The following is a 21849-nucleotide window of genomic DNA, read 5'->3' on the forward strand; positions in this document are numbered from 1 at the left end:
GGCTAACAGACTACTAAGTCAATATTTTTAATTATTTCATCTATTACGTGGTATATTGTAATTGGTTAAAAATTTAATTAATTAAAATCTAATTAGTTTGACCCAAACAACCCTATCCACCCGGATCGACCCGACCCATCTTTCAAAATACCCAACCCATCCAAATAAAACATCAATTACCCATTTCTTTTTTTAAAAAAACCCTAAACATTTCCCCCAACATCATCAGTTCTTTGATCTGCAGCGATGTTCAAGTCAAAGTGAAGAAATCGATTTTCTACTCCGATAAAGTAAGAACTGAAGACTTACTTTTAATAATTTTCATAAATATTGTGTAATGATTGTTTGATTAAATGTATTTCATAAATAGTTAGGGCTTAGTTTTATTTGATTTTTGATTGCATTTTGTATCTTGTACTGTAGCGTTGTGATGTTTGTGTAGTGTTAACATTATATATTATTTTCTGATGTTAGAGTGTTTTATCACTTCTTACATGTTTTATAGGTTGTTCTCGTGTATGTATGTGTGTGATTGGTATGTGTATGACTTCATTGGTCCCAATTTGTGCCTTTTTGTTTGTTTTGTGTTGTATTCCATGTGAATAAATAATGTTAGTGGTCCCTATAACTTTACTACCTTTATCGTTGTATTAAATAATGTTAGTTTTCCTATAAGTTGTTTTGTTTATAGCTGACAATTCCTTTTAATTTTTTTTGTCTTCCATTTTGAAAAATTTAAAGAATGACCAAAAAAGTGGATTTAGTATTTAACTATGGGGGCAAGTGGGTCCTTTCTCCTCAAGTTGTATACATTAAAAAATTAAATGAAACCTGGCATGGTTATGATGTTAAGTTGCTGTCATATATTGACATTTGCTCAGAGTTCATTAATAAATGTGGGTTTAGGGCTGTGAAACAAATGTTAGTAACAGGACCAACTGGTAGGTATTATTTGCTTGAGAATGATTCAAGCATTAGGACTCTACAATCTGCTCTGTCTAGCCAGTTTAGTGTTCTTCAATTATTTGTTCTAGACGAGGGTGAAGATACTGTTGTTATTCCTAATATTTGTGACCTGAACAAGCCTTACCCTGTTGTGCCAGTAGAGGTAGCAACAGATTGTGAATCAAATGAAGAGGATGGGGATCAGAATGAATCTATTCTTAGTGATTACAATAGTGATGAGTTGGAAGTCTTTAGAATGGAAAAAAAAGAGAGATCAATGACAAGCTAGACAGATTCTTAAAGTTGGGAAAAGGTATGTGCTTTAAAGATCTTAAAGAAGCTAAACGAATTGTGAGTTTTTACTCTATTGTTAGAAAGGTTGCACTTAAAGTTGAAAAAAGTGACTCTACAAGATTGAGATATTTGTGTGACATTGGTTGTCCATTTGAGTGTTTGATATCTGAAGATAGGAAAAATCAGGGATTCAAAATAAAAACCTTGAACACCAAACACTCATGTGGTGAAAATGCTTTTAAGAATAGAAGAGCCACTCAAGAAGCTTAAGCACACTACTTCAAGAAAAAACATCAGAATAATCCAAAGTACAGTGTTAATGATATGAGGCAAGATTTTGATGATAATTTTAATTTGAATGTTAGTTATTCCAAGATGAAGAGGGTTAAAAGGCTCGTGTTAGAGAAATTGGAGGGTAGCTACATTGATGAATTCAATAAGTTGGAGGGTTATGCTCAAGAATTGAGGACAGCAACCCAGGTACTGATGTTATCATAAATATATCTAGAGAGGCTTTGGAACAAGGAAAAAGAAGATTCTTAAGAATGTATGTATGCATTCAAGCTTTAAAAAATGGATGGAAAGGAGGTTTGAGGCCTTTTATAGGGCTAGATGGGACCTTTTTAAAAGGAAAATTCAAGGGAATCTTATTGGTTGCCATGGGACAAGATTCAATGAAACACTTTTATCCACTTGCTTGGGCAGTGGTGGAGAGAGAGACACTTAGAACATGGAAATAGTTTATTGAGCTGCTGAGAAATTCTCTAGACCTGGTAGATGGTGAAGGAGTAACATTCATGTCTGATATGCATAAGGTAGTTGTTTATGATTTAAATAAGTTTTTTATTTCAGTTAATTCTTATACAAATAATACTTTAACTTGTTATGATTTTAATTGTTACAAGGGCAACTGAATGCTGTTAGTAAGGTGTTTCCTAAAGCACATCATAGATGGTGTGCAAGGCACATAGAAGCTAATTGGAGCAAGGATTGGAAAAGTGTAAAAATGAAGAAGTTATTGTGGTGGTGTGCCTGGAGCACCTACGAAGAAGAATTTCATGATCAATTGAAAGTCATGGGTGGTGTGTCTAAACAAGCTGCAAAGGATTTGGTATGGTACCATGCACAAAATTGGTGCAGGGCTTATTTTGACATAGTCTGCAAAAATCATTCATGTGAGAATAATTTTACAGAGTCATTCAACAAATGGATTATAGATACAAGGGCAAAACCTATAATCAAGATGTTAGAAAATATCAGAATCAAGGTGAGTTGTTATTGTTTATAATATCATCATTTATATGACCTTAATACAGCTGATAGGTTTTATATAGGTTAGATTAATGTGGGATAACACTTAAAATTAGAGTTTGAGATTTTTATAGTTTGGTGATTTTGAGTTTTCAGCTCATAAAGTTGTACTTTTTCTTATTCTTTTCAATTTCTGTTGCTTTTTGTTGTGATATATGACCTTGTTTCTCTTTATTTGAATCTCTTAGATATTTAAAAAACCAACTTATCAGGAACTGAATTTTACATTTGAGATTAAAGCCTCAAAGAGAAGTGTTCAATTCTGTGTAAATTTATTTCCATTGACAGATCTAGTGTTTTAATAGAAATTATAGAATATAGCCTGATGTGATTGTTACATTGATAGGTAATGTTGTTCTTACTTCTGTATTGTTATATCGGTTATGAATAGGTTGCAAAAACTTGAAGAAGAGGGTAGAAAATGGAATGGAGAATTCAGTCCATATGCCATGGAGTTGTATAATGATTTCAATATCATTGCACAATGTTGTCAAGTTCAATCTAATGGAGACCAAGGATATGAGGTAGTTGAGGGTGAAGATAGGCATGTGGTGAATCTTAATAGGAAGAAGTGTACATGTAGTACATGGGACTTGACTGGTATACCATGCTCTCATGCCATTAAAGCATATCTTCATGACAAACAAGAGCCACTAGATCAATTGAGTTGGTGGTATTCCAAAGAAGCTTACATGTCGATATACATGCATAAAATACAACCTGTTAGAGGTGACATGTTATGGAAAGTTGATCCTTCTCATGCTATGGAGCCACCAAAAATACATAAATTGGTAGGCAGGCCAAAACTTAAGAGAAAGAGAGAAAAAGATGAGGCAAGGAAAAGGGAAGGGGTGTGGTCTGCTTCAAGAAAAGGACTAAAAATGATGTGCGGACATTGTAGTGCAACAGGTCACAACCAAAGAAGATGTCCTATGGTATGTAATTTTCTTTACTTGGTCAATAGTTACGCTAGTTAATTCAATATCTAACTAATTTTGCCATTTTTATAGCTTCAAAGATCAAAACAACCAGCCCAAGATGTGCTTGTGTCAACAACCCAAGCCATTCAAGAAGAATCTGGTATCACTCCAAAGCCATTCAAGAAGAATCTGGTATCACTCCAGGCTTTGTTGCTTCTTCAAGTCAACAGAGTAGCCAACCTGATGGTCCTTCAAAATCAAAGGAAATTGAAAAGAACCCTACTGGACCTTCAAAGTCAAAGAGAAAAATAATTGTTGATGAATTTGAGGATGGGCAACATGTTGAACCTTCAAGTGCAATTGCTGATGAGGATGGAGATGAGCATGAAAGTGAAGACGAGCAGACTATTCTAAAGCCAAAGACAATTTCTGAAGCTAGGACTAGGCTTCAAGCTAAAAAGATGCAGATTCGACCAACTGGTACCAGAAGAATTGACTTCAAAGGAGATGAGAATGGTGTGATCATTCCAACTAATCTACCATACTCCCCAAGAAAATTGGCATGGAAAGGAAAAGAAGCTACGACTTCAGATTATTTGACATTTGAAAAGGAGAAAAGAATTGGCAAATTGAAGGCAAAGAGGGGTGGAAAGAAGTAGTTGCATTATGAAGTTGTTGTTTTTTTGTTTTCTGGGTTTTGTTATGGCATTGATGAAACTTAAATATTTTGACTTTTTGATGTTACTATGTCTTGAACAAGTGTCTGTAACTTTTTGTAGGTTCAAAATATATGACAATGCCATTATCACTTATCTGTGGAGTTGTTGTATTTTGTTTTTCAGTTGAATTATGTATGTTGTTTGATGGTAGTCTTAACAGATCTTGTAAGTTGTGAATCCCTGGTGATATTTCTTTTTAACTAGATTGAGTTGTAAGATTTTGCAGATTGAACTTTTTGCAATAAAATTGGCAGATTGTAAATTCCTGTAAAAATTTACAGTTTGCAAATTGTTCTAAAAATTGCAGATTGAATTTTGCTGTAAAAATTTGCAGATTGATGAAAATTTTCTAATTGCATTTTGCTGTAAAAATTTACAGATTATAAATTAATGTGTAATAGCTGTAAAAATTTGAAGATTGCAGATTTTTATAAAAATCTGAACACTGCATTTTGCTGTTAAAAATTACAGATTGCATGTTGCTGTAAATAATTGCAGTTTGCCAATTCCATATCGCATTGGTTTGATCCTCCTTTCTCTTAGACGAGTTCTGGACCATTTGGTAGTAGATTATAACCATCATGATGCTTATTCTTGTGTTCAACAGGTATCAACTTCAATATTACTGCAACTATCAAGCTTGCAGCACCAATTAAAACACTGAGTAGCCATAGTTTCCAGCTGAGCAGTGTAGTGTTTGCCAACGTGCTAAGAACTCAACGATGATAACTTGGAAAATGACAGTGGAAGTTATGACACCTACGAATATTCAGCTTCAAAAAATGCCACGGAACACATTTATCTTCTCCATGTCACGACTGTTTATTTAATTGAAAACCTGTATCAAACCGCGGAAAATATCTCAGTGACAATGTTACACATGTGAATCCATAACAAGGTAAATGTTCATTGATTTTCCATCCGTATACTGCACCAAAGTTTACAGCAAGTACCTGATAGAAAACAAATGTGTTGAAAATGAAAGTATTGAGAACTATGGTAGCATCTGAACCTTCGAGCCTTAGAATCTTCTTTCCCGTGAAGTTGGAAACTAAAAGTATAGCTAGTTGGAAGATACTTGTCCGATTATATTTCTCCACATCGTCTTGGAAATCAAACTTACTTCCCTTCCAACAGGAGGTCTGTTCATTAGTTCTTCATGTGGTGGTCTGTAGCCAACACAAGCCTGTCCATTGGTGATGCTCGAGCGATCACCTACATTCAAGATTCGAGCATTTCAGGAGTTTACAGCCCCTTCTTTGCTTGTCAATATCACCACCAAGAAGCAATCCATATTCTAATATTGATGATTCTGTTGGTGTACCGAGAATAGATTTCTTTCCGCCCTTTGCCTTAACAATCTCTGCTACCGTATTATGAAATATTGCCTGCAGAAGCAATGTCATTTCACTTTCACGTATGTTCATAGTTATTGCATCCCGACCTGCATCAGTTTCTACCTTTTTCGTTTTTTCACAAATCCATATCTTGTTAACTACCATTCGGTTTGTTGTTAGTGTTCCTGTCTTATCTTTGGGGATGCAAGTAGCTGATCCCATCGTCTCACATGGGGAAAGATGTCTCACCAATGCATTGTTATCCATTAGCTTTTTCATTGCAATAGCTTTTTCATTGCAAACCTCCTCTTCTGCCGGGTCATCATACTTTGGTAATATTTTCCTTTCAAAACCAGGTTCATCATTGAACCTACATCCAATCATAACGAGATAAATTAGTCATTCAAACATAACAAAGAAGTGGTGATTACAGGTATATTAAATCTCACTTGTCATCATAGATTCCTGTTTTATTTTTTGCAGCCTTGTAAGCATCATCCCTTCGCTTTTGTTCTCGGATCTCCACATTTTCAAGCACATCAACCTCTAAGGTATACAATTCAAGTCACTACAAAATCCGAATCCACAATACTGAAGGCTAAAAGCAGAGATAAAACAAGAGAAAATATGAACATATCACTTATTTGGTTACCTTGATTAACATCATAACCAACAAGTATGCTTTGATCTTTGAGTGTCAAGACAACAACAAAATGTTTAGGGTTTTTTTAAAAAATGAAATGGGTAATTGATGTTTTATTTGGATGGGTTGGGTATTTTGAAAGATGGGTCGGGTCGATCCGGGTGGATAGGGTGGTCTGGGTCAAACTAATTAGATTTTAATTAATTAAATTTTTAACCAATTACAACATGTCATGTAATAAATGAAATAATTAAAAATAGGTCCCCAAAGGTTAACCCCAAGGGTATTTTAAGGCCAAAAGATAAACGAGGGGTATTTTTGTACCAATTCTAATACAATAAGGGTATTTTAGACCCTTCTCCGTTAAGAGTTTTACTAAGAAAGTGCATATAAGATTGAGTGACTCTTTTGTATTTTATTGGTATAATTGGGTTTGAGGTATCATGTCGTTGAGAATGTTAACTACATGATGATGGAAAAATCTAACTAAGCATAATGGTAATAAAAATTTGTGATGGATTGTGATTAGCACATAGCTATATGATAAGGATGGTTGGTTAATACATTTTTGGTATTGTAATGATGACTTGTGAGCATCTAACTTTGTCGTTTACTATTATTTGGTGAGTATCATGGTTACATGGAAAACTGTAGGAATTGCTAAGATCCCAATCAAAATAGAATTGGAAGGAACAAGAGTAACAAATGAAAAGGATTAGTGGGATATAGTGTATCCTTTGGAACCAGGTGAAAATAAAAATTTTTACTTTGATTGTAAAAGCTAAATATGTATCTTCAGAACGAGTGGATAATTTGATTTAGAAACATGTGGCGTCTTTTTTTCCTAGATTATTATGATAGTGCCATAAGTCATGCATATCAGCTAAAAGTTATTGGATAAGATTTGAGAAAGAAGTCTATGACGTTTGACTCGAGTATGGTAATAAGTCTCTTCTTGTTTCGAGTTTGGTAACTAGTACAGTTGGATTTTAATGAAGGATACAGTAAGATTGATTAAGAGGAGATTGATCATAAGCTAAAACACATGAATTCATAAAGACCTTAAATTTATGAGCTCTTGTTGATAGATAATGGATTTAGTCTACACAGTTTGAATCATAATTCAAGTTCTCATCACAACTCTACATTTGTGATAGTAGATATAGTAAAGGTAAGAAATAATTAATGTGTGGTGTATTGAGAAATTGGAATAACATGTACACTGTTTGGGTCGTAGTTTTTTTTTGTTTATATTGTTAAAGGGCCTAAAAAGTACTTATCTTAAATTTTTTATTTAAAATATAAGTCAAAATATAATAGGTTGTTGGTCAAAGGATAAGATGGGTAAGCGAGTCAGCGAAAGTAGAAAAAGTCTAGTGTATTGAAAGTTCAAGGTATTTAACATTTGCATCATGGAAAGATTATAAGAAATGTGAAGGAATAAGACCTCTCATATAGACTCTTGGTTTGAAGATGAAAGTTGAATGGATTTTCATATATAGATTTTAAATTTAACATGGAAATGAATTTGTTATGCATAGACTTACTAGGATTTAATTATCAACTTTTATAAAAATTGAGTTTTGATTTGGTGACTAGCAATATGTGTGAAAATTCTAGGTGGTTATGTCGAGCTTTATTGTTCAAAATATGATAGGCAATTTATGGATGTTCAACAGTCTCGACCTGCTGTTCTACATGGATAATTAGAATTTTGAGGGGATTGAATATACTTTGTTAATGGGACGATATAGACTATTATGATATTTTACATACGCATTTGATGGTGGGTAAAGGTTATGAGATTATAGTATATATAAGTGTCGGAGTAACCAATGGTGTCTTTGAGTTTTGGCATGAGGTATATAATGGCTTGAAGGATAGTTAAAACTTGGTATGTGAGTGGTTTAGTGATGTTGAAAATGGGTGTGATTCAATTATCATACGGCAATAGAAAAATATTTTTAGATTTGAAATTATTATCAGTTTTTGGTGTGACCCGTATTTGTCATGAAATGGTTAAATGAAAAGAAAGAGAGACATAGTTTAAAATTTTAAAAAGCTACAATGTGTTTGCTAATAAATTTCTAATATTAATGACAGTTTGAGAGTAAGGTAAATGGTTGATGTGCTTATGATGTTTGTTAATATTAAGAGTGTTGGATTTAATGGAGTATTGTGAGAAATGTGTTGCATTTGATGAATCAAGTACTTGTTGTATAGTAATGAGAATTTGACGTGGTTGATTGTGGGTGACTAAAAATCAAAAGGAGGGAGTGATTCGAATGGAATATTTCATACGGGCGCTATGGAGAAAATATATTGTGTTATTCAATTTTAGTTATGTACATTTTTATGTCGACCACCTACTTCATTTCATACATGATTGGGAGTATGATTCATTCCGTATATCGATATGTGGATCGGATGTATCAATCCTCTTATGTCATGTTGATAGGGTAGGATCTTTTAGGCAGACTTGGGTATTTCAATTATGATAGATTTCATGTTGTATGGGATAGTTAAAGTATACCACTATTTCTACCTACCTTGCTTATGAGAACTTATAGAAGAGCTTCAGTGAATAGTTACAATTATATGAAAATATTGTTGAAGGTTCTGCATCCTAGGATGTATCGCTTCTTGGATGTTTACTTGATCTTGTTTTTTTTTTGGGTTAGACAAGTTTGATTCTCCATTGATTATTACTTGATGTCTAAAGATCATATTTTCTTAACTAAAGTCTATGGAAAAATTGTGTTGTGAGAATGGAATCTTGATAAAATTTGTGACGGTTTGTGTATTATGGGTGTCTGGTGATTCGTTCAAGTTCACTTCTGGTTGCATACGATATTGATTTCTTATGGTTAATTATGAAAAGATTCTCGAAGATTGTGATATAGGATGGTGTGTTTTGATTTAAATTTGATTCATGGGTTAGTTTGTGACTTGGTAAATTGATTCGTAAATCTGTTAAAGTGCAATTCGAAAGCTCAATTCTCAGTAGTTGATCTTTATTGAATGGTTTTAAGGAGGAGCTCACATGAAAAGAAAAACACCGACTAGTAGGTAATAACTCAAGCTTTTGATAACATCGATTATCCTTTCTTTTCTTTCTTTATGTTCGAGGATGAACAAGATTTTTAGTGGTGGACAACTTGTAACGACCCTTTTAGTCGTTTTATGAATATTACACTTTTCTAAGTTTAATCCTTATAGTTGTTTTTTATGAATGTTTTATGACGTATGGGAATGAGTGCTATAATTTTTAAAATAAATTAAGAGTTATTTAAGTTTTATTAAATAATAAAAAGACAATAAATTTACTAAGACTAAAAAAGGTTTGTAAGAAAAAGAAAATTAAAATAATAATAATAATAACTAATAACAAAAAGGATAAGGGATACGCCCAACTAGAAAGAAAAAAGGAAGTTGAAAGCTTCTGCTGTTGTTAGCAGCAGCACTCACGCAAAAATAACAAAAAAAAAACTATATCATGTAGTGCAACAAAAAAAGAAGAGAGGCAATGCTGCATCGATAAAGAGGAACCATATGTTTGAATCAAGTATGAAATTTGATCTTCTATATTGGCTATAATTAATTTATACAAATATTTGTGAATCATTAACACCAAAGGATTAAATTGTTAATGTGCTTTAATCATTTCGTTTTAAATTTTGTTAATATCGTATTTTCTATTGGTGGGTTAATGTATGGCTAAGGTGTTTAGTGTGTAAGGAATAAGAAAGTTATAATTTTGTTTGCCGTGGGTTAATGGTGGCAGAGTGTCGGTCAAAAGGAAGTGTGATTTAGATGTAATTTGTTTACATAACTTGACTTTGGATTGAATTTTCTTAAATTATCACATTAAAATTCAAGTTTTGATATAGTAAGCTAGATAATTGAATATAGAGGGAATTTATTATATAAATACTATTACAATTACGATATTGGAGAATTTGGAATATGACCATAGGCTTAAAATTTTGAAATAGAAGGGTAGACATGATAATTGACATTAGAATATAGGAACTTGATTTTAGTTTTTTTTGTAAGTTTTGTAGTCTAGACTAAACGTTTAATAAAATCGGTGTGGTTAGTTGTGAAATCTTATCGTGATCAAATATTTGGATAGATTGCATTGGTTTGGAAGCTCAACGAAAAGTGAAGGCTCTTGAGTCATTGTTCGATTATTTGAGGCAAGTGGATTTCTAAATCCTTGTTAAGAGTATGGAATGTGTGTGTTTTCTTGTAACATATGTTTTGGAGTAATGAAAATTGGTGATGGTTTGACTTGTCTACATTGAGTAATTCTAATGATGAAAAAGGGTAATAACAGGCAATGTGATTAATTGTTTGTGTCTGATGTGTTGAGAATAGAGAATGCTTTGAAAGGCTTGTTGTATCATTATTGATGTTGTATATTGGTTTTGTTGTTGTGAATTCTGCATTATATTGAAAATTGTCATATCTTCATCATTGATGTAAAATATGTCAGTACCATTGACTTTGAGACATAGTGGTGATAAATGTTATTTGATATGAGCATGTACCATTTCGAGAGACGTATTGCGTGCCGCAATGGATAGTATATTTCGAGTGATGTATCAAAAGTCGTGATGATAAATATTATCGAGGATCGTATCGCACACCGCGATAGATGCATGGATAGATTTGTTCCTCATTGATCTCAGACTGAGAGACAGCGGGTGTATATCATTAGGTAAGACATGAATCATTACACTTGACATTGCATTACACTTATTTATTATTGGCGAACTTGATCTTGTGTGTTGCTGATCTTGTGAGTGCCTTTTTGCGGAACTTATGATTGATGAGTATTGAACTTGTTATTGAAGATAAGAAATTTTTAGAGTGTTGTTGTTAAGGATATGATTATTAGAAAGTTGTTGTTGAGTTATGTTGTTGTAAATTGTGAACTGTTAGATTGGGCTAGTTTTATGCAGGTTGTAGCATGGAGGTTTGGATAGGGTGTAAGAAGTACCCGTATTTTGTTCCCTTAACTCGTGTTTAGAGGTTTAATTGTTGAGTACAGTGTGGTTTGATACTCACCTTTTGCTTCTACAACTTTTTGTAGGTAACTAGCCCGGACCTTTGTGATATATTATCTTCTTTTCCAGGGCTTCTTATAGAATTGTGAGGTAGTTGTTTTTCATCTCAGCAGACCTTCTTAGTCCATTTAATAATTTTATTCTACTCTAGAAACAATGTCATATGAGACTTCTATTTTCTTTTTATTCAATTGTAATACTTCGGAGGCATGTAAATGTGACAACCAGATTTTTGGGATATAATTTAAGTTGATAGTAAATTTTCCGCACTTTATTGTAACTGGTGAGTTTTAGGATGACTTGTCTTGGTAGAATAAGACAAGTGTCATCACGCCCATTTTTAGGTCGTGAAAACGTACCCCCTCTCCCCCCCCCCCCACTTTTACCCCCTCCTCCCCCCCTTCCCATATTAATAGAACTTTCTCCAATAATGAAATTACAAAAAATAACGTCAAACAAAATGTGCTAGACTGTAACATGGTGGTGATCGAAAGAAAAGAAGTGGTAAATTTGTTGCTAAATTCAGACATCCAATCAAAAAAAAGAAAATTCGGCTGGTAAATTTGTTGAAATACTTTTGTTGAAATAATAAATTTATAAAATTATTGTTGTTTTACTGTCTTTTTTATTGAAAGAGCCCCCTGCTCACTGCCACCTCTTTTTAAAAGAAAATCTCTAATCATAATTTCAAAAGGTTATACCATATTGTATTATTTTGGTGTTCGAAAGAACAAGAATGATAAATAGCACTTCAACAAACATAATGTATAGCTATGAGATAAAATACGTCACTAATTGTTCAATTTTAGTGAAAAAAATTACTGTTCCTACTTAAATATATGAAATAGATAGTTTTAGTGACAAAACATAAAAATTCATAGAAAAATTTTGTAAGAAATTTCCCACCAAAAAATAAATTGGTGTCATTTATTGAATATTGTTTGTAACAAATTTAAAGTTAGTAGTGACACATTATTTCATCACTAATGATGTATCTAATTCGTTACATTTAATAGGTTAAACATTTAATTTCACAAACGCATCAATTTAGTTAATCTAAACATAAGTTATATTTATAAAAAAAATAAGCCAGAGACCAAGTCTAATAAATTTTATAAGACTTAAAAGAAGACTAAAAGTGATAATTGCATAGTAAAATGACAAAACTTGATAAAAATATTAGGATAGTTAAGGAGTACATCCGATAAATATATAGTTATAAAAATATTTTAGACCTACTACAACAGTTAAAGGACCATTTATGACATTTTCTCTTCATATATACAACTGACAACTAACAAAAAGAATAATACAAGAGCAAGAAATAGACAGAGTTCATTTGTAAATTGGCGAGGAAAAAAATTAAAACCAACGAATTCGGACAATTTTATAAAATTTAAAAAAATTAAACTAATCAATTTTTTTAAATTACGCAATCAAGAAATGCATCATTTAAATAATACAGTCCAGGATATAAGTACCGTGAGTGGGCACCATTCTACCACTACATCACATATATTTGTTGGTTTAAAACCTTTCATTTTTTATTTTATACACTTTAATCGATAAAGAGAAAAAATAATTTCTCAAGTCTTGGTGCTGATTTTTGTGCGTGTATATCGATTTTGTGATTTGTAAATTGGTACAGACTAAGTCCGTGTATTTGCTTCAGTCTAAAACTCATACATTTTTAGTAGTGATTCCACGTACATATAGAAACTATACAAAAATAAGAGAGACTTACAAACTTAGACTTTGCAAATATGTGAAATATTTCATGAATTTCTATTAAACATTAAAATTTGTGTGAAATAAACTTCAAAATGAAAGCACAAATGAAAGATATTAACCAACAAAGATCTCAAATATATTATGATAAAGTACTATAGTTATGACTATCAATGTTTTTTAAATCAATTTATTGATCGAAGCAAACGAATTATTAGATATTTTTTAATTAAGTCGAAATCTTAATTTTATAATAATTTATAATGCTACTAAATAATTTTATTTTCAAAAAAATGACAGGATCGTACTGAATATGCTTAGAGATATTTTCAAAATATACAATCTAATAAAATAACTACCTCTACATAGACCATATTTTTAAGCTACAGTCATACTATCTTTTGATCATATACAAAATTATATACTATCTATACAAATTAATACACTTGTATATATATGTATATAAAAGGTGTTTATATACACTCTAATATTGTTATATAAAATTAAACAACAAATAAACTAATAAATTGTAGATAAATTTTGAATAAGGTGCCTGTATTTTTTCAGTCATCACACATGTTATTACCCTCTTTTTGTCCATTTTGTCATTATTACTTTATCCTTATTCTTACCTACTATTTCTATTCTCAACTTTTTTTTTTCAAATTTTCTACTCGAATTCCCCCAAAAATGCCCCTATCCCTTATAAATAACATCTCGAATTTGGATATAGGCTTTGGATCCTCGAAAGAACAGATTTTTATTTTTAAAGTGTTGTGTCATTATGTGTCGTTGACACTCTTTTATGATCGACATATAGCCCTTTTCGTATTTATATTAGATTAAATATATATATATTTTAAAAACTTTTTTATTTTATTATATCCTTAAAATTATATTTTATTTTTTATGTAATTCATAATATATGTTAGTATTTTTTTATTTTATGAAATGATAATAATAATAATAGTATGAACAACAACAACAACAACAACAACAACAACAATAATAATAATAATAATAATAATAATTATTATTATTATTATTATTACTATTACTATTACTATTATTGTTATTGTTATTATATTTATTAAAATTATTATTGTTAATACTACTACTACTACTATTACTACTATCAATTTATTTTTATCATTTGCTTAATTTTAAATAATTATATAGTTTTCAAACTTTATGTATTTTTTAATATGTATGACATATTTAATTATATTTACTTTATGTACAAAAAATTGTTATTCTTTTTTATTTAAAATATGTTTATTATTTCATAGCAATATATTTAACCTTTCTCCAAATTATTTGAATAATAGCCGCTTCTCTTAAATTGTTATTTAAAATTTAGCCAATTTATTATTTTATTTTATGTCAATTTTAGTGACATTTGTTCCAATTGGCCTAAGTCAGATAGTAACTCACCTTTTAATAAATGTCTATCTAAATTCATCCAATACAACATTTCAATCTCATCAATCTATTTTTGATCGGATGGACCAGATCAAGGTCTCTTATTTATTTTCTTAAAATGACTACATCCAAACCCTCAATGATGTTAAATTTTTCTCTTCTAAAAAAAGTGGCAACCCACCTTGTCCTCTCCGTCTCTCCGACGCCGCTTCTTCTTCAACCGGCAAAAATGTTGACACAAACACCACTAGTGAACTCCACCAGCGCCCACTGTGTCCTTCCTCTTCTCCCTTAACTACCTCTCCACCCTTAACCAATGGATGTGTCTCTCTCTTTTCGCCATCTCAACTAAAGAATAGGATCATAACCAAACAACCCTACTGTTTCCCTTTCCCATGTGGGTTTTTTCTTCTCCTCCGCTATTTTATTTTACTGTTGTTCTTTCACCTGTCGGCCAGTGAGTTGTGGACAACGAACATCGATGAAGAGAAATGCCTACAACCCGACGAGAACCTTAAGCCAACTCTAGTCAATAACGACAACGACCATGGTTGCCAACAAACCATTTGAAAAGCTCGCATCCTTCATAAATTTAATAGGGACAACCTTACTTTGGATATGGTTAGTAAGTTTCTTATACCTCTTTAGCTTAATTGATTTGATATATTATTTTCCTTTTAAGTTTGTTTTATTATGATTGTGGTAATTCTTTAATAGTAAAAATATGCAGCATTACTGTAAATCTCTTATTGTGTTTGGACTAAGTTGCTTTAATTCACATGTGGATTCTATTTACCTTCCTTGATTGATTCATACACTTAATTATACAGCTTTGTCATTTGACTATTTTTACGTAAAAAACTATTTATAATTTTGGTATGTTCTACCATGATTGATCTTTCTTGTTTATTTGAATCAAAATATATTAATACTTCATTATTAGGATACATTTTTGTATGTTAATCGATTCTTGCAATCTTAATTAGCTGTATTGGTGCAAAACGGTGGGTTCCGTCTGATTTTATGTGTCATTGGTTTGGTCAATTAGTTTCTAGTTTGTGAATACGTGAAACAAGTGACCAAACAACTAAGACATTTCTTATCGATTTTTGGTGCCTAAATGTTTCGATTTTTTATTTAACCAATGATAAAATACTTATATTATAATATACATAATTATACAATTCTCATATAGAAGGTATGGTTTTTGCAACATTTGACAAAAAATGACAATAACTTTCTAGCGGTTCTAGGCAGTAGGCATATTCTTGACTATATAATAGAACTTTATTGCTTCTCGGCAAGCTCAATTGATCATTTTACAATATTCTTTTCCTTAAGTTAGAGATTAACTTAAAACAATCGGGTTCCGTCGTTATAGAAAAGCTAATAAGGAAAATTTTTGGGTCGAAAAACTTTTTCATACTAACTTAAAATTTTTCAACTTAGTCCAGATCATTTTGGACGATATTGGAGACATTAAGGAGTAGGAAAATCTGGTAACAATAGGGTGATTTGTTTATAATTTTGATTTCATGGGGGGATATATAAATCGTTAAGGAATCTGTACGACTTTATGAAATTGAATTCGGGTGAGTAGAACTCCTGAAATTGATCATGGTGCGGAAGGAATTTTTTGAGTCGTTGCTTATAGGTCTGTTGTGAAATGGGGGTCTTAAGATTATTAAATTAGATTAGTGTCTCATGTAGCTGGCTCCGATAGGTATTTTTCCGGCTCTGGCGGAGCCACTACTGCTGGATGAAGGTCGTTATGGCGGGCTTGATGCAATTAAGGTCATTAATAAACCCCAAAATTGACCTTATTATGCACTTTTTAATTTTTTGAGCTTAGGAACGAACCCCAAGGCGAATCATATTCCTTTTTCACAATTCTTAAGGCTATGGTAAGGCTCTAATTCCCCGAATTCGTTTTTTGATCCGTAGAACATCATATAATGGGAAATTAATGATGTGGGAGGGTTTTTCTCTAGGTTCTATGGTGGAAACAACCCTATTTTAGAGACTTGGGATCATGAGTATGATCGAAGGTTCATAAAATAGTTAGAAAACTGGGTAATTAGTTAATGTTTATTGATTCTCATATTGTATTGATTGTTTCTAGACTAAAAACAGGCGGAAAGAATTCATAAAGGGAAGAATAATGATTCTTAGGGTTTCAAGCTTTTTTCGAAATAGATGAAGGTTATTATTTTATGATTGTATGATGTATTCTTGTTATTTTGTTTATTGTGATGCATGCATGTGTGTAAATGTTGCTTTTTTTATTACACTTGTTATAACTGAGATAGATGAATAACTATATGACATGAATCACTTCTTGACTATATGTGTCACGACCCAAAGCGGGCCGCGAGTGGCACCCACACTTATCCTACTATGTGAGCGTACCAACCAACCTAAACCCCAACATTTCAACCATAATTAACATAATATAATGCGGAAGACTTAAAATCATTAATGAAAATCAAAACTTATTATTCCCAAAATCTTGAAGTTATCATCACAAGAACATCTATCCTCAAATTACTACATCTAAGAATGTCTAGGAAACTAAAACAAATACAAGAGATAGTCCATGTCCGAACTTCAAGGACATCACGACATGAAAGAGAGAGAATCTAGTCCGACCTAGGAACAATAGCTCACCCTAAAATCTGACGCGGTGAAGACTGGCTAGAGTTGCTGTTGAGTTGAACACGACCGCACGTTTGCTCCACTCCACAAATAACGAGAGAAAAACATACAAGTAGGGGTCAGTACAAAATACAGGTACTCAGTAGATATCATCGGCCAACTGAAAATTGATAACTGTATATATCAGATAATATTATAAAATCAACTACAATACTCAACATGCGGCATTTACAATTGCAATAACCCTTGGTTACAACACCAAGCACGTCAATGAGGACTCACGCCTCCCCATCATACTCATTTGGGAAATAGGTTCATTAAATTGAGTATATTAACATATTTTAAGATTCATTCTCTTTACTAATCCTGGTGCCGGAACGTGACAGTCGATCCATATTCTATCCTGGTGTCGAAACGTGACACTCCGATCCTCATATACTATCCTGGTACCGGAACGTGGCACCCGATCCATATATATTATACTGGTACCGGAACGTGGCACCCGATCCATATACTATCCTGGTGTCGGAACGTAACACTCCGATCCTCATATACAATCTTGGTACCGGAACATGGCACCCGATCCATATACTATCCTGGTGTCGGAACGTGACACTCCGATCCTCATATACTATCCTGGTACCGGAACGTGGCATCGGATCCCCTAATCTCACTACTTTCATTCATCAAGCCTTCTTTTATACCAAGGCATCATCATTAACAAAGTAGATTAGGGCTTTTCAAGATTTAGGATTCAATAGCTTCATCATGCTCTCTTGATCAATTCTCCCTCTCTTGTTCTTTCAATTTTTCTTATTCAAACCCCTTTTTCTTTTTACCCTAATTAGCATATAATTAAGTATAAAAGATGATAAATCAACCCATTAATTAATTTAAGGTTATCTCCTTTAACCCTCAAGAAATTGGATTATTAATATTCACCTGCTAAATTTATAATTATAGCAGGAATAGTCCAAAATGTCCCTTAAACATTTAAAAAAATACGACACAGCTTGGGATTACGCAGCCTGTGACGGACCGTCGTGCCTGCGACGGTCCGTCCTGTTGAGTCGTCACAGAGTTCAGAGACTAGATTTTTACCAAGGGTCTATGACGGCCGGTCACGCCTGTGACGGTCCGTCCTGCCACTTCGTCGCGAAGTTCAGAGAGTCGATTTCAGTACCAAAATTTCAGAATTCTAAGTGTTTTGGAACGAGACCCCCACGACGGTCCGTCGTGCCCATGACGGTTCATCGTGGGATCCGTCGACTTAGCCAGTTTTTCCAAAAATAAAATATGTTGCTCAAAACGACTAAATAGGTTGTTACAATAGATACCAATTTACCCATCGTTCGTCCCCGAACGATCACAAGAAGGAAAACAAGGGCGAAAATGAGTACCTGAATCTGTAAACAGGTGTGGGTATCTTTCTCGCATTTCAGCCTCCTTCTCCCAAGTGGACTGTTCAACTGGTCGATTCTTCCATTGAATTTTGATGGATGCAATCTCCCTTGATCTCAACTTGCAAATTTCTCTATATAGAATGGCAACAGGCTCCTCCTCATAAGTCAAATTCTCATCAAGAAGAACCGAATCCCAACGAATGATGTAGTTCCAATCCTCATGGTATCTTTTCAACATAGACACATGAAATACCGGATGCACTCCTTACAGTCCTGGGGGCAAGGCTAATTTATAAGCCACCTCCCCTACTTGCTTAAGTACTTCAAATGGTCCAATATACCTTGGGCTTAGTTTACATCTTTTTCCAAACCGCATCACCCCCTTCATGGGAGAAACCTTCAACAAGACTTGCTCACCCTCCATAAACTCCAAGTCTCTAACCTTTCGATCTGCATATTACTTTTGTCTACTTTGAGCCGCTAAAAGCTTTTCTTGAAAGCATTTCACTTTATCTAACGATTCTCTCAAAATATCAGTACCCCACGGTCAAACTTCAAATGCATCAAACCACCCAATAGGAGACCTACATCTTCTCCCATACAGTTCCTCAAATGGGGCCATATTAAGTGATAGCTATTGTTGTATGAGAACTCTGCTAAGGTTAAGATGTTATCCCAATGACCACAAAACTCTATCACACATGCACGAAGCATATCCTCAAAACCTGAATTGTTCACTCCGACTTACCATCGGTCTGAGGGTGGAATGCAGTACTAAGGTCCAACCTATTACCTAATTCAGCATGCAATGTTCTCCAAAACATAGAAGTAAACTGCGTACCTCTATCTGATATGATGGAAAGGGGAACTCCATCCAATCGAACAATTTCTGAGATGTAGAGTCTGGCTAACTTCTCTGCGTTGTAGGTCACCTTGACCGGGATGAAGTGAGCAGACTTAGTTAATCTGTGCATAATTACCCAAATAGAGTCAAATTTCCCCATTGTCTTTGGAAGACCAACCACGAAGTCCATTGCAATTCTCTCCCACTTCCTTTCAGGAATGGGAATTCTCTGAAGTGTTCCTCCTTGCCTCTTGTGTTCATACTTTACTTGCTGACAATTTGGACATTGGGCAACAAAATCAACAATGTCGCACTTCATTCTACTCCACCAAAAGTTTTGCTTTAGGTCACGGTACATCTTGGTTGCACCAGAATGTATAGAATATCCGGAACGATGAGCCTCTGTAAGAATAGTGTGGATCAAATCATCAACACGGGGCACACATACCCTTCCCTTAATCCTCAAAACACCTTCCTCGTCCATTATTGCTTCTTTAGCCTCTCCTCGCAACACCATATCCCGAATTTGGCTTAGTTTCTCATCATCAAACTGTTTCCCCTTGATCTTTTCAAGAAAAGAAGATCTCGCCTCCACACTGTCCAAAAATCCTCCCTTCTCATTTACTTATAACATCATAAAGTCATTAGCAAGAGTCTGAACCTCTATAGCCAATGGGCGTCTAGTAACTTGCAAGTGGGCTAAACTGCCCATGCTCCCTGCTTTTCTACTTAAGGCGTCTGCCACAACATTAGCCTTTCCTGGGTGATACAGGATTGTAACATCATAATCCTTCAGTATTTCCATCCACCTCCTCTGCCTCAAATTCAAATCCATCTGAGTAAAGACATACTGTAGGCTACGATGATCCGTATAGACTTCACACTTGACTCCATATAGATAATGTCTCCATTGCTTTAATGCAAACACTACCGCAGCCAACTCCAATTCATGGGTTGGATAACTACGTCCGTGCACCTTTAATTGCCTCGAAGCATAAGCAGTTACATTCTTCTCTTGCATTAGTACTGCACCAAAACCCTAATAGGTTGCATCACAATAGACAATGAAATTCTTACCTTCCACTGGCAAGGTAAGGATTGGTGCGGTAGTCAACAAGGTCTTGAGCTTCTGAAAGCTTTCTTCACATTCATCCGACCATACAAATAGAACATTCTGCTTAGTCAAGATCGTCAATTGGGAAGCAAAGGAAGAGAATCTATTGACAAATCGACGGTAATAGCTAGCTAAACCAACAAAACTCCTTACTTCTGACACATTAGTAGGTCTTACCCAATTCTTCACTGTCTCAATCTTAGAAGGATCCACCATCACCCCATCCTTAGAAACCACATGCCCCAAGAAGGACACTGCATCTAGCCAAAACTCACACTTGGAGAATTTGGCATAAAGCTTTTTCTCCCTCAACATTTCTAATACAACTCTCAAGTGATCCTCATGTTCCTTCTTGCTCTTTGAGTATACCAATATATCATCAATAAATACGATCACAAAGAGATCCAGATATGGCTTAAAAATCCCATTCCTCAAGCTCATGAAAGCAGCAGGGGCATTCGTAAGCCCAAAAGACATTACTAATAACTCATAATGCCTATACCTGGTCCGAAAAGTACTCTTGGGCACATCTGCTGCCCGTATTTTCAATTGATGATAACCAGATCTAAAGTCGATTTTTGAGAAGGTACAAGCACCTTGTAACTGATCGAACAAATCATCAATGCGAGGAAGAGGATACTTGTTCTTAACCGTTATCTTATTTAGTTGTCTGTAATCTATGCACATCCTAAAACTTCCATCCTTCTTCTTCACAGACAAAATCGGAGCACCCCAAGGGGATGCACTTGGTCTAATGAAGCCTTTGGTCAACAACTCTTGCAGTTGGGCCTTTAACTCTCTTAACTCCGCAGGAGCCATTCTATAAGGGGGTACAGAAATGGGGCGAGTACCCGGTTCAAGATCAATGCAGAAGTCAATATCCCTATCTGGTGGCATACCAGAAAGATCTGCAGGGAACAAATCCAGAAACTCACGAACTACCGAAACCGACACAATTGACGGTACTTGGGTAGTGTCATCCCTGAGGTGTGCCAAGAAAGCTAAACAACCCTTACTAACCATTCTCTTAGCACGAAGAAAGGAGATGATACGAACCGGGTTGGAAGTGTAGTAACCCTCCCACACTAACGGATCTGTCCTAGGCTTGGCTAACCTCACAATTTTAGCATTACAATCAAAGATTGCAAAATTTGGAGAAAGACAAGTCATACCTAGAATTACATCGAAGTGAACCATTTCTAAGATAACCAAGTCTACATGAGTATTGCTCCCCTTAAAAGTCACCAGACCAGACCTATATACTTTTTCAACTATCACAGACTCACCCACCGGAGTAGAAACACGAATAGGCATGTCAAGCAATTCACAATGTAAATTAAAACCATTAGCAAATGAGGAAGATACATAAGAAAATGTGGATCAAGGATCAAACAATACAGAAGCCATGCAATCACAAACCAAAAGATTACCTGTGATAACAG

General features: G+C 34.0%; 2 protein-coding genes across 2 annotated transcripts; one reads left to right on the forward strand and one right to left on the reverse strand.

Moving 5' to 3' along the window:
• Positions 1-564: 564 nt before the first annotated feature.
• LOC104645462 (uncharacterized) lies at positions 565-4534 on the forward strand. Its single transcript, XM_010317176.4, has 3 exons — positions 565-2506; positions 2942-3485; positions 3561-4534. Exons 2-3 carry the CDS (start codon positions 3476-3478, stop codon positions 4127-4129), a joined length of 579 nt encoding a protein of 192 aa, XP_010315478.2. The 5' UTR covers positions 565-2506; positions 2942-3475; the 3' UTR covers positions 4130-4534.
• An 866-nt stretch (positions 4535-5400) lies between these two features.
• Positions 5401-20884, reverse strand: LOC112940666 (uncharacterized). The gene is made up of 6 exons (XM_069293922.1): positions 20683-20884; positions 20225-20319; positions 19472-19564; positions 19198-19381; positions 5976-6072; positions 5401-5896 (listed from the first exon to the last, which is right to left on the reverse strand). The coding sequence occupies exons 1-6, from the start codon at positions 20882-20884 to the stop codon at positions 5401-5403; spliced, it is 1167 nt and encodes a 388-aa protein (XP_069150023.1).
• Positions 20885-21849: the final 965 nt, after the last annotated feature.

This window comes from Solanum lycopersicum, chromosome 1 (assembly GCF_036512215.1).
Source record: "Solanum lycopersicum chromosome 1, SLM_r2.1".
In the NCBI taxonomy this organism is placed as follows: Eukaryota; Viridiplantae; Streptophyta; class Magnoliopsida; order Solanales; family Solanaceae; genus Solanum; species Solanum lycopersicum.

Bases quoted from the DNA above. Each gene is read 5' to 3' on its own strand.
- LOC112940666 (XM_069293922.1), bottom strand. From the start codon at position 20,884: ATGTCTTTTGGGCTTACGAATGCCCCTGCTGCTTTCATGAGCTTGAGG. The intron at 20,320-20,682 runs GTGAGTTTTGGC...GTTTTGGTGCAG, and splicing joins TTATGCCAAATTCTCCAAGT to TACTAATGCAAGAGAAGAAT. The intron at 6,073-19,197 runs GTAAGTCGGAGT...TGTATACCTTAG, and splicing joins ATTCCACCCTCAGACCGATG to AGGTTGATGTGCTTGAAAAT.